This window comes from Cystoisospora suis (genome assembly GCF_002600585.1).
Source record: "Cystoisospora suis strain Wien I chromosome Unknown contig_5627, whole genome shotgun sequence".
NCBI classification, from domain to species: domain Eukaryota; phylum Apicomplexa; class Conoidasida; order Eucoccidiorida; family Sarcocystidae; genus Cystoisospora; species Cystoisospora suis.
The window spans coordinates 1-13639 of record NW_027158417.1 but is presented as its reverse complement, the minus strand read 5'-3'; the positions used below and the strand labels follow the sequence as shown (position 1 = coordinate 13639).

Genomic DNA, 13639 nt, shown 5'->3' with positions numbered 1-13639 from the left:
CAAAGAAAGACGAGAGAACCAGAAGAGCTACAGGGGGATGACTGTGTTAAGAAGACAGGAAGAGGCAAAAGAGAAGATCAAAAGATTCCTTTGTGTCTATCTCACGGCTGTATAATCCCGCCTATCAGGCGTACACATTTCTACAGAGCAAAGCAGACTTCGTTTACATGAAGCCTCTCGTTCAACGGTTATCTCCCGTTCTCTATACATACTTAGATATGGGGACCTCTAGACACACTGCCTAGAACGGCTCAACACCTCTCTTTTATCCAGGTGCCCCCTACGTAGATCATGTAAGTTCCGGAGAAATAAGAGAAAAGAAGCGAGCGTTTTGTTTAGCTCCTCGCAGAGTTGATATCTTTCTAAAGAGAGAGAACAGCCCCGAAGAAGTACGACGTGGAAAAAGTCCAGTGGATGATGTGTTCTTCCATCGCATGTTGTTTCTTTCTCTCAAGCGAAGAAAAGAAGAAATGCTGATGAGAAGAAGATTACAAAGGACACAGACGCTCCATAGTGTCCTGGTATTGATAGGGATAGATAGAAACTCAGCGAGGTTAAAGTTGTAGACCTTTCTGCTTCTGCTTTTTTAGAGCGCCCGCGGCAGCTATGGACCTAAGGAGAAAACGCATGCTCTCGTTGAAGCAGTAAAAGAGCTTTCTCTCGCTCGAAAAGATTTATCGCTCGAAGGAGAAACACAAGAAACTAACAGGTTCCCTTACTCCTTTTTTTGCCTCGTACTCAGCTGTTGTCTTAAGAGGAGAACTCACTGAGAATAGAACAGCTGTAGCGGCAACAAGACGAAATTTTGCTAGCTATGACATCGCCGGTTAAAGATAGGACGGCGCGAGCCTCGACTAACGGCGATGGGGGACCAATGAAAAGAGCCCCGTCCGCATGAAACACCTGCCAAAGAACGTGTCAAGGATGAAGCAAGTAGTTACGACGACCCTTCCTGGTGGTGTGTGGCCAGCTAGCTGCGGGGAACTATACCGGGCAGACTAACTAGCTATGAGGAACAGCTCGATACAGCCGCTAGCTACACCCGCGGAGAGTAAGCAAGGTTCACATGAGTGGGTAAAGAGTGTCCGATCATGCGCAAGAGCAAAATGGAAGATAGAAGGAGGGCGGAAAGACACTCAGAAATCGTGCAGCAATCGATGCTGAGGTTCTTAGCAGTCATTTGGCAACCCAACTGATGGCAAGCTTCTTACGGTCAGGCCGCCGCTAAGGATGAGATGTATCAAAGCCGCAAATGGATGAGGTTAAAAATTCATCGGTGAGGTGGAGAGTTTGGCGTTGCCAGCCACAGGACCTCGATCTGTGATCGAACAGCCACTGAGGGGAACATCAGGTAGAGCACCTGCCTGCGGGAGTATTAGCCGGGTGCGACAACAGCTTTTGCCTACGAGAGCAGCAGCCGGCGGTAGAATAGCAACCTACTAGAGTGTAGCTAGCTGTTGTACGATAAGGTACAACAGCTAGCTACAAGAGCTCCAGCCGGTGGTGGTGGCCCAAGGAAAGCAGTAGCACCACGGGTACCAGCCACTTGTAGACTAGATTTCGCCTACGGGAGCCTTAGCCAGCGGTAGAACAGCTAACCATGAGAGCCCTAGGCGGTGGCAGAAAAGGAAAGGCAGCTAGCTACGAGAGCGTCAGCCTCTCGAGGAATAGCTCCCTACAAGAGCTCCAGTCGTTGAAAGAACTGCTACCCCCAAGCGCATCAGCCGGTGGTAAGACAGCTACCTAGCAGAGGGGCAGAAGCCAGTTGTAGATCAGGTATCTACGAAAGCATCAGCCGGTGGTAGAGCATCTAGCTACGCGAGGTCCAGGAAAGAAAATCCAGCTGCCAAGGAGAGTATCGTATGTGGTAGAAGAAGCCAGTTAGCTTCGATTTTACAAGCCGATTGTAGAAGAAGATCAAAAGAGTTTCGAACTAGGAGGAGAGCATCAGCCAGTGATACAACAGCTGCCTACGAGACCATCAGCCGGAGGTAAAACAGCTAGCTGCTTGGGCTCCACCCACTGCTGTGTACTTCTCTCTATTGCAGTCTCTTGGTTCTATCTCATTCTCACTTGCTATCTCTCATTCTCAGTCTCTAAAATGTCTTCATCCTTTCTTCTCTCCCGTAGCGCTGTTGAGAAGACAGAAGTATGCTACCAAGTGTCTACACATGAGATCTATCTCTCCAGACACCACCTTGAATATCCGTTTTCTATTACAGAGACTTCAAAGTTTATCTATGACGTCTCTTTCCCCACAGACTTCTCCCTCCAGTCAACGAGTAGTCAGTCCATGGGGTTTCTCCGGGAGAAGATGTTCTAGAAAAGAAAAGGAAAATGTGCTTTACAAAAGAGCTCCCGAAAGAAGAAGGAAGAAAACACTGCAAAAGAAAAGTATCTGAGCTCCCAGCTTGAGACCAGCAAGACAGAAAAAAAGCCCTCAACACAAAGAGAGAAGATTCTACAAATCCAATCCCAAACAAACATTCCATACATACATCTATATACGTATGCATGCATGTATGGATACATATATGCATGCATGTAGACCTATGTACATATATATACATATATGTGTATATGTATATATATGTACATACACGTGTATGCAAGACACCATATCTACATGTGTATGTACACATAGAGGTCCCTGTATCTCCTAAGATTGATTTGATACGTCACTAGACTTTCTCTCTTTATCCCCACATCTACCCAGGAGATGACTCGACCTGTCTGCGGAATTCTTTCATAGGAGGAGAAGATTTCGATCGATTTGAACGATCGAAAGAAACGCGTTGTATCTACCAGTGTAGATAACCGCAGGCATTCCACCTTCGATACAAAGGAACAATCGACCTCCTTCATTTTTCACAAAGAGAAGAGAAACGCTTACTCTTACTTCTCTACTTTCTATTTAACGAGCAACGCTCTATAAGAAAACCCTCTCCTTCTCATCTTCGAAGAGAACTGCCTTATCACCGCTTAGAGATAAGAGAGGAAAGCTTTGAAAAGACGAAAGAATCTTTCTGAAAGAAACCCGAAGAAACTTAACTTCTTCTTCCTTCTCTTATTCTCTTTCCCTCCTATAGGATCGTCATCCTCTTCTTCTTCTCTTCTGCTGGTAGATATCGCTGAGAAGAACTTCAGCATCTTCTCGCCACAGTAGCAACTACAGAAGGTCTTTTGTAGAATCTCCAGCATAGAAAGAGTCCTTTCCTTCGGTTGATTGAAGAGAGAAGAAGAGAGAAGAGAAGAAAACTTCCCTTCTTCTTCTTCTTCCTTCTCATTATCTTCAGACATGATAGAGATGTCTTTAAGGTCCAAGGAATAGAACATATGTATCTTGCCTTCTTGCCTATCCGAGGTCGCCTGAATGGCTTTTTGCAGTCTTTCAATCCATGGTGTTCTCTTCGCTATCTCCCCAGAAAGATGAAAAGAAGAAGAAGAAAAAGGGTTTTCTTCTTGATCCTGATATTTAACAGAGAAGGACGAAGAAGAGAAAGAGACCTCCCCTGAGAGATACTTGGATTGGAAAGGAGAAAAGGAAAACGGGCCATACAACCACAGTGTACGTACACCTCCTCCTTCTTTTTCTTCTTCTTCTTTCTTTCCTTCTTGTTCTTCCACGACAGAAGGAGACTTTCTGTATGCTGACAAAAGATCTTCTTCTCCAAGGGAAGTTTGCCCTTCAGCAGGTAACCCGGAAGATGCTGAAGAAGAAAGAGGATCGAAGGAAGAAGATCTCCTTTTTCCAGACCAAACAAGATAAGGAGGAAACGTAGAGAATCGAAGTAGATACCATGGTGTGGAGGGAGAAAACACTTTCTTCTTCTTCTTTTCATCTTGGATTTCATCTTTTTCCCTTTCTTTTCTCCCCTTGTGTTGATCTATGTTGTTTCTCTTGTTCATGCCCTTCACATCATCATTCTTCTTCTTCTTCTCCGTCATGGAATGATCTTTATTCACGATTCCTCCTTCTCTGATCCCCCCCCCGCTGATCCATCCTTTTCCATAGAGAACTCGATGATAGAGGCTTCTTCCCAAGACTTTCTTCGACTGTAAAGAGATCTTATTTAGCGTCAAAATGTCAAGAGCCTTGGCAATTTCTTCTAACACCTGATAGAGAAACAGATGACGTCTCTCCCTCATGGAATAGAGGAAAGAATAGTCTATTCGGCAAGGCCGAGAAAAGTAGGTATTCTCTTCTCGAGAGACCTCTCTTTCAAATGATGGATTGAGACATACAAAGAAAGACGGAAAACGATCGAGAGAAGAAGAGAAGGTGGAAGAGGAAAGAGAAAGAACATGCGAGCTCATGAAGACACCTCCCTCTTGATAGAGAATTAAAGGCGAAACCACATCAAGAACGGCCGTCTCTTTCTCCCGTGTAAGCCAACCGAAAAGGAGAGAATGATCTGTTAAAGAATATGTACGAGAAGAAGATGAAAAGTACCTTGATAAAGGCGAGCCTACCAACAAAGAAGGAAAGAACACATGCAACAGGAAGAGACAGAGATAAAGAATCCGAAGGGAGAGAGACAAACGGAATGAAAGGTAGAAAAAGAGACAGAGAGAGAGAGAAACAGACGAACAGTTAGACAGACAGATAGATGGATGGGTAGATAGAAAAAGAAATACTAGACTTCGAGGCAGATATCTCATGCATGCATGGAGAGGGGGAAAATTCAACAGACACACAGATATCTATGTAGCTCTTTATTTATCTATCTATAGATAGATAGATAGATTAAAGATAGATACTTATTGAATCGCCGGTAAGTAGTGAGTTGACCATCAAAGTAAAATATAAAGCCACCAGAGAGACATCGACAAGCCACTAGATAGAGACAATATACAGAAAGATACCTATCTGTATGTATATATATATATAGAGAGAGAGAGAGAGAGCGGAAGAAGAGAAGAGAAGAGAGAGTACGAAGAGAGAGTACGAAGAGAGAAGAAGACAAAGAAAAGCGTACTTGAAGCATATGAAGTGAAGTCGAGGTGCTGAATATACTGAAGATCATAACCTCTTCTCCAAAACATTTGTAACTGTGAGAAATGAAGACTGCGAATTCTCTCATTCTCTTTTCTTTCTTTCTTCATCCAAAGCAAGAAACGTTCGTCTTCTTCTTCCTCTCTTCTTCTCCTTTTCCTATTCTTCTTTCTTCTCCTTTCTTCTTCCTCTTCTTCGGGGTCTCCCTCTCCTGCAATCATCACTCTTCTTCTTCTCTCTTCTTCTTCTTCTTCTTCCTGAACAGCTCGCTGCCCTTCTTCTTTTTCTGGCTCTTCTTCAAGAGCGGTCTTCTCTTCTTCTTCTTCTTCACTGTCTTGATAAGAAGAATCATCTTGGTCGAGAAGTTCTTCTTCTCTCCCCCTGGGGAGTCCATCTGGAGAGAAAGGAAGAAGAACGTGAAGACGAAGAGCTCCGTGGGGGTGTGAGCTAAAAAAGCTGTCGATGCTCCACAGCTCTCTCTCTGTAAAGCCTTCACGGCCTCGATTCCACGTCATATGCACGAGATGGCGGTGTCTTGCAAAGGGCTGAGAGAAAGAAGAAGAAGAAGAGGAAGATGGCGATTGAGAGTGATAGAAAATAGGAAGAGTAGAGCATCCATCATACAGAGAGATATGATCATCGTCTTCACAAGAATTCCGAATTCCTAGTCTTTCTTCTTCTTCTTTCTTTCCTTCTTCTTCATCTTCAGGAGAAGAAGAAGCAAGAGAGTTGATGCTTCTTCTTCTTCTTTGCCCTTTATGTCGTAGAGTAGGTGTAGATACAGAAGAAAGAAGAGAAGTAAAGCGGATACCGTACAGTCTATCATAGCTTGTACAGACATGTCTCTTCAACTCATCTTCATTGAAGATCTTAGATGCGAGAAGATCTTCCTTCTTCTTCTCTTCTTCTTCTTCTTCTCTCTTGTTTGGGAAGAGCTTTCTCTTCTGAATGAATTCTCTCCAGCTTGAGAGATAAAGAGACACACTCGGAAAGCCTTCCTCTTCATCTTCTTCTTTCTCCTCATGAAGATGACCACCGCGATCCTTCTTCTTCTTCATTTTCATTTCTTCTTTGTTTCTCTTTCTTCTGTTGTAAAAAGAAAGAAAGTCTGCATTCTCACGTATCCAAGGGACAGACAACTCTCCTAGTTGTTTCTCTTCTTCCTCTTGTAGAAGCCGAGAGAACGTCTCTAAAGAGAAAGAAGAAGAAGAAGACGAAGAGTCAGGAGGGGTGTAAAGCGCCGAGAGCAATCGATCAGATGGCTTGAAAGAATGAAGAGAAGAAGAAGAAGAAGACGAGGATGGAAGAAGAGAGATACAGAAGAGAGGGGAAGAGCTATGGCTGGACTTGCCTTCGTCATCTCTTTTCTTTCTTTTCTTCTCTCGAGTCTTCTCTTTCTTCTTCTTCTTTCTTCCGTTATGATATCTTTCTTCTTTCTCTCTGGAATAAGATGCGTCTTCCAGATGTCTATCTTTCCCCATCTCGTCTTCTTCTTGAATGAAAGAAGGTCTTTCTATCTTTTCATCTCTTTCTAGCTGCGACTCTCTTCCCCGCTCAACTTGACTCCTTTCTTTCTCTCCTCTTCCTCTTCTTTCTTCTTCATTTGCGTTCTTACCTATCTCTGTTTCGCTAGCACTTTCTTGATCTTCGAGAGAAAAGAGAGAAGAAGAGAAGAAAGAAGACGATAGGAAAGAAAGATCATGACTTGCGAGAAGAAGAAGAGACATCGATGCTATCTGAGAGAATCGGCTCACAGTCCGACCTGTATCGAGATCTCCAGAGTGGAGAAAAGTCTTCCAAACCTCTTTAAACGAAGGAGAAAAAGAGAGATTTCTTCCTCTTATCTTCACACTTCCATCTAAAGAGAGAGATGATTGAGCCTTCTCTTCCCCACCTTGACCGTCTCCTCCGAGAGAGAAAGAAGAAGGAGAAGAAAGAGAAGAGGAGAGAAGATCTGACTGAAGATTGTCCTTTGAAAGGGACTCTACAAGCTCTTCCAAGGTCGGAGAAGTCATCGAAGAAGAAGAAAGAGAGAAGAAGGAGGAGGATACAGACTGAAGAATGAAGAAAGAAAACAACGAGAAAAGAAATACAAAGGACAGACACCCTACACATAAGAGAGAGACATACTTCTCCTTGATAGAATCCTTTCTTCTTCTCAACAATTGAAGATCTCCCACATAGAAGCTTCTTCTCTCCTTTTCAGACGGATAGAAGAAAGAAGAGAAAGAAGAAAAAGAAGCGTCATTCTTCTTCTTTCGTGTTAAATCGTACGCTTCACAAGAAGAGAACATAGATGTCTTCTTACAGGGAAGTCTCCTTTGAAAAGTCGATAGAAAAGACTCCACCTCCTCTCGATTCTCATCATCCAATAAGCCCTTCTCTTCTTCTCTTTCTCTTGTTGTTCTTCTTCTCTCTAAAGAAGCAACTCTTCTTCCTTCCTCTTCTTCTTCTTCTCCTCTTCTTCTTCTTGTTCTCTCTGATAAGAGCTGCTCTTCACTCTTTCTTCTTTCTTCTTCTTCTTCGTCAGTATCCTCTTCCTTTCTTCTTCTTCTTCTTCTTCCTTCGGCTTGCTTCTGCTTTTCTATGCTATCGCTGCTGTGTAGCAGAAAAGCTTCTTCTTCTTCTTTCTCTTTTTCTTTCTCGTCATCTCTTCTACGAGAATTGGAGATGAGAAGTCTTTGCTTCTCTTCTCTACTTGACAAAGACCGAGATATAGCTTCATCTTCTTCTTCTTTCTCTCGAGGATGGAAAAGGAGACGTCTGTGGAAAGGAAGAGAAGAGCTAGTCAGTTGTTTCATATCATCTAAAGAAGGGCAAGGATGACGAGGAGAAGAAGAAGAAGAATTCAAGACAAGAGAGAGAGACAGAGAGATAGAGACAGAAAGAAAGGAGAAACAAGCGAAAGAGAGAAGGAGAAGAAGACGATGGAAGGGGGAGAGAAAGAAAGATAAAGAAGGAAAAGATAGACAGAAGGTCTGAAGAAGAAGAGAGATGAACAGAACAAGAAAAGAAAGAAGCCTGCTGATTGAAGTCTATGAAGGAGAAGAAGAAAAAAGACAAGACACAGGGGGAGAACAAGAAGGAAGAAGACGTTTCTTCTTTCACTCACTCTCTTCTCTCTCAGTTCTCTCTTCTTCTCTGCTTTTCTCTCCACGAGATAAAGAAGATTGCCTTCTTACTCTAGGAGAACAAACAAAATGACTTGAAGAAAAAGAAATAAAATCTCAAGGAAAGAAGTCAAGAGAAGCCGATAATGAAGAGAAAGAAAGGAGGAATGAAGGGAGTCTTCCGTTCTTATCAAACGAGCTTCTCCTAGATCCTTCTCCTAGGGCCAACATCTTTCATTCTTCTTCTCCTCCGTCGATTCTCAAAAAGAGAGAAAGAAAGAAGAGAAAGAGAGAGAGAGAGAGAAAAGAAGAAGAGAAGTAGACGCTGATAAAGCGCCGCTTCTTTCTCTTCATGCGGAAGCATGCTGAACGGTCGGTCGATCTGCAAGCTGAAAGAACGTCTATGAGATGGCGAGAGAAGAAGAAGAAAAGAAGAAGAACAAGAAGGTATCTTCTTCTATCTCTTTGTTTTCTTTTCACCTGGTAATCTGTCTTTGTTTATTCCTTGAATCTTTCTCCTTGTCATCTTCCTGCGCTTCTATCAATTCTTCCTATCGCGGTGTATCTAGGACTGAATGGTCGGTCTCCCATGAGCTTGAAAGAGGGAAGTTCATTTACACCAGCGGAAATAACTCTTCTACTCAAGAAACTCAAACAAAAAGAGAAAGACCTCTTTCCTTTCTATTCTTCTTTTTTCTCTCCTTTTGCTTTCTTTCTTCATACACATCAAGATTAGCGACTTCTCTCCATGAGACAGCTTCTGCTTTCGAGTGTATGTACACCTCACAGTCCATCCATCTCTTCAAGACAGTCATCTATCTATTTGAGAAAAGAGAAGATAAGGTTCACTTCCTCCTTCAATTTCTCAAGGTTTTTCTTCTTTCTTTCTAGAATAACCTTTGCTTTCTTCTTCTTCTTACCTCTTCTGTCTCAAGGAGAAATAGAGGTCTTCTCTCTCTTCTTTCCGATCTCTACACATGTGCCGCTTGTGTACACTTCATCCACTCCGCTTTACTCTTTTCTGCTTCTTTTTCTCTTCGTCGTTGATTTGTCTTTTAACTCTTTCTTGGCTTTCTAGTAATTAGCCTCTCCTTGCTTTTTTCTCTTCTTCGGCCTTTCGTCTTCGTTCTTCTATCTTTCTCTTTCATCTCTTAAGTCTATCGATTCTCTTCTTCTGGTTTGAGGAACTGGGCCAGATTTCTTTTTCTTTCTTTCGCTACTTTCATTTCTTTCTTTCTTCTGCTGCTGCCTTTTCTAAGCAGAAGAACTCAAAGAGCTTGCTTCCTTCTTTTTCTTTCTTTCTTTCTTTCTTCCGCTTCTTCTTCATTTTGCCTTCCTTCTTTGTCTCTTTCTCTCCGTTGGGATTTCACACTTCTTTGACACACAGACAGAGGGTCCTATTTAGATCTTTGCAAATCTACACATACATCTTACTTCCCCGTCTTCTCTCTCTCTATACATACACATATGTAGCCAGCGGTATATGTTTCGAGGTCTATGTAAGGAATTGTGTATAACGATATGCGCCTGTACACACGTCTTGACAAATAGATACGCATGGATCCATACTTACATACAAAGAAAGCGAGAGAAGGTCTGAGGGAGCATCTATATATCTATACAGATATATAGATGTATCTGTATTGAGTTGATATGTGCGGTATGATCGGATAGATTTCTTCTTCCTTTGAAGGAAGTCAGTTGTGACTCATCTCGAGGTCTCCATTCATGTCTATGTCTATACACCTGTATAGAGATGCTGCTGTATATACACCTCAGTTTCTTCATTTTTAGAATGTCTGTATCTTTCTATGACTATGTCTTGTTTGCATAGACTTCATCCGGCGTGGGGTGTATATACCATGAGTAGAGGAGAGATAGGATCAGTCTTTTACTGACAATGATCTGCTAATGCTAGCTTTCGATAGAGTTCCTTTCATCTTATCCACCCGAAAGAAAAGAGAAGAAGAGGACTTTCTCTTCTTCTTCTTCTTCCTCTTCATTTTAACCAAATTGTAGCAAGTCTTCCATACATAATGAATACAGTTTNNAATAATCAAAAGTATCATACTATCTACCCATACCGTTTTTTCTTCCTTTACTTGCTTTACTTCTCATTCTTTCCTCCAAGATCAAGAGACAAAGAAAGAAAGGACGAAAGAGAGAGAGATCCGTCCACACAGACACATAAGTAGCATTAACAAGGAAGGCAAGAAAGAAACGAAGGAGAGAAAGAGAGAGAAAGAGAGAGAAAGAGGAGGATAGATAGACTAAAGATAAATCGATGTAAGATAGAAAGCGGGAAAGATAGAGTGTGACTGAGTGCGTTAAAGATGACAGTAAATCCTCGTGTCTTTCGGGGGTATCTGACGTTGCACGAGCATCGCTTCCACCAACAGGGCCAGCCTCGTCATAAGACGGAGAGATCCTTCGGTTTAGGAGGAGTTGAAGGAGAAGAGTCTCTCAAATCTTCTTCCTGTGTGTCATCTCTTTTCTTCTCCCTGTTCAAATCTCCTCGTTCTTCTCATCCTCGAGGTCTGCGCGTCTTTCTTTTCTTTCTTCTTCTCGCTCTCTTTGGTATAGGAGGGGTATTCTTTCTTCATTTTGACTATGTAAGCCGAATCCATGAGTTGACGACAGCTCTTTCAGAACGCTCTTCTTCTTCGTCTGCTCCTGTGACTGATAGAGAGGAGAAGAATCTTCTCATAGGGGTGCACACTTCTCTTCTGCAGAAAGAGAAGCACGATGGTTTGTCTGCAGAACAGAAGAAAGAAAAAGAAGAAGAGCGTTTATATGAAAGGAAGGGAGCTCAGAGAGAAAGGACAGAAGAAGATAACTTGTCTTCTTCTTCTTCCAGAGGGAGTGTATCTGTAGACCAGGTTGAGAAAGAAGAGGAAGAGGAAGAAGAAGAAAGAGAGAGTGACAGGAATGAAGATGATAGAGAAGAAGATCTCTGGATAGAAAAAGACGGCGAAACAGATGGAGAGAACAGGAAAAAGGAAGGAATCGACTCATCGATAAATCAGAAGAATGCGTACCAGACGCATATATGGAGAAAGAGAGCTTCTTCAACCTTCAAACAAAGTTAGAGAGGAACAAGAGATAAGGGAGATTCTAGGAGAGAAAGGAGTGCCCCAGGTAAAGCAGCAAGGGGAAGAAACACTCCACCGAGAAGAAAAGAGAGAAAGAAGCAAGTCAGTTTATATATGAGAGAGAGAGGCGTATTGTAGGTGTTGTCTGAGAGAAAGGTAGTTAAGATTTCAGCGTCTTCTCCTTGTGTGTTTTCAGGTGTATGTACACCTGGTTAGTCACACACACACTTCTATACACATTATCATGATAAGAATGAGATCTGCTTCGTTTGTATTCAACTGTCTTGCTCATATACTTGGTCCGAGAAGGTATTACCATCTTCTTTTCTGGATGTATAAGAAAGCAGCTCGAACGTTTTCCTTATCTGTGAAGAAGAACAAAGAGGTCGTTTTCGTTTCGTGACGATAAGAGGAGACTCAATTTTCATCTTCTTGTCCTCTCTGTTTTCAGGTGTACGTACACCGTAGAAGTATGCGACACATGAATCCTTCTCGTGTCTCATATGAGAGAAAGTACATCGTAGATACATGCGTACATCTAGACTCCTTCATTTCTCTTCTTCTCTTTCCTCTCTTCTTTTCTTCTTTTCTTTTCTTTTTTCTTTGTTCTTTTCCTTCTCTTTCCTCTCCTTTCTTCTCTTCCAGTGGACGGAGGCACGTGGGATTTCACGACGGCTCTTTCTCTCGTTGATTTGAAAGATCACATTACACGTTTGAAGAGAGAAAGTGAGAAGAGAAGAAAAGAAAACATGCAAAGAGAAGGAAAAGAAGAAGAAGAGGAAGAGCCTCGCTCTCTTCATACTCATGGAGTGGCAGTTGTTCTTCTTCTTCCTGATGACACGTCTCTCACCTCTTCTGCTGTACATACACTCCAGGTAAGATTCTCAGAAAGAGGGGAGAAGAAAAGAGAGAATGTACGGAAAGGATCGATTTGTTTTCTTCATCTTCTTCTATTGCTTTCCTGTCTATGAAAACAGAAGAATGACTTCAATGAAAGATATTGAAGTGAAAAAGAAAGAAAGAAAGAATCTTTGATCTGCAGGTGTTGGTGGAGAGAGTCCACATACACTAGTACTTTACTGGTTGCCCTGTCTCTCCTCTTCTTCTTCTCTCCTCTCCTTCTTCTTTCCTCTCCTTCTTCTCTCTCTTTCCTCTCCTTCTTCTCTCTCTTTCCTCTCCTTCTTCTCTCCTTCCTCTCCTTCTTCTCTCTTCTTCTTTTCTTTTGTATCAAACATAGGCTCTACTAGATGTTCGGAATGCCTGCCCCATGAGAAAGCTCTTCCCTATCATTGTCTCTCAGGTAATGCCTCAAACACTGAACCTTCTCTCCCTATTTTTAATCTTCTCTTCTCTCTCCTTTCTTCCTTCTTTCTCCTTTATCTATCTATCTCTCTGTCTTCAATCTACCTATCTGTCTCTAATCTACCTATCTATTTACTGTCTTTAATCTGTCTATCTATCTCCCGCTAATCCATCTATCTAAGCTCATACCCTTTTTTCTTCTTTCTCTTTACGATTGGTCTATCTCTTTCTCTCTGTCTCTGTCTCTCCATAGAATGAAAGTGCGAATTTAGGCCAGAGAGAGAGAGAGGAGAGGAGAGAGAGAGAGAGGAGAGGAGAGGAGAGGAGAGGAGAGAGACTTCTCTCTCTCTCTCTCCTCTCTCATCTCTCTCTTTCTCTTTCTCTTGTCTCTTCTCTCTTCTTATCTTTCTCTTTTCTTTCTTAAGGCAGGTACGAGCGCGTGGAGTTCGAGTGTAGTCGGTTCTTTTTGCGTGGGTCCGTTAGGAGCTTATCACATGCAAATGAAAAAGAAGAAGAGAAAGAAGATGAAGAAGAGAAGGAGCACGCGCAGCTCTGATACAGATCTTCTTTTCTCTTCTTCTTCTCTCTCTGCATTCTCTCGGAATGAAAAAGAAGAAGAGGAACAAGAGACGAAAGGAGAGAAGGATACAAATATCAACAAGAAAGAAGAGGAAGAAGCAGAAAAAGACGGAAGAAGAAAGTCTAAGCATACGTAAGAAGAAAAGATCTCTTTCTTTCTTTCTTTCCCATTCTTTTTGGTTCTGTCAGACTAGGCGTGACTTTGAGAGAGAAAGAGAGAGAGAGTCTGAGAAAGATAGAAGAACGAAAGAAAAGAAGTTGAGAGAGATATATCCGTCTCTACTTTGACACGTAAAGGCTTTCTTTTTCTTCCTTTTCTATTGAATTCATTTTTCTCTTGTCTCTCTTCTTTTGATTCTCGGGTGTACAGACAGCAGGAGTTAGAAGAGAAAGAAGAGGAGATGAGGGATCTCCTTGAATGGTCTGCTCGGCAGGTCTTCGAGGGCATTCAACTTCCTTTCTCCATCTTTTTAGAACCCCATCTCGAGGTTAGACAACTTTACCTCTCTTCATCTTCTCTCTTCTTCTGTTGCCTATTCTCTTCTTTTGTCCTGTTCACT

The 13639-nt window shown here is 42.2% G+C and overlaps 2 protein-coding genes across 2 annotated transcripts; one reads left to right on the top strand and one right to left on the bottom strand.

Moving 5' to 3' along the window:
• Positions 1–2227: 2227 nt before the first annotated feature.
• Positions 2228–8682, bottom strand: CSUI_009432 (glycosyltransferase family protein). The gene is made up of 2 exons (XM_068069548.1): positions 4980–8682; positions 2228–4469 (listed from the first exon to the last, which is right to left on the bottom strand). The coding sequence occupies exons 1-2, from the start codon at positions 7795–7797 to the stop codon at positions 2983–2985; spliced, it is 4305 nt and encodes a 1434-aa protein (XP_067918476.1). The 5' UTR covers positions 7798–8682; the 3' UTR covers positions 2228–2982.
• Positions 8683–10439: 1757 nt separating this feature from the next.
• CSUI_009431 (alpha- -mannosyl-glycoprotein 2-beta-n-acetylglucosaminyltransferase) lies at positions 10440–13567 on the top strand (the record flags this gene model as incomplete). Its single annotated transcript, XM_068069547.1, has 5 exons — positions 10440–11190; positions 11844–12073; positions 12436–12498; positions 12926–13212; positions 13450–13567. Coding segments are annotated over 5 exons (1449 nt in total), but the record flags the coding sequence as incomplete, so codon positions are not given.
• Between the last annotated feature and the right edge of the window lie 72 nt (positions 13568–13639).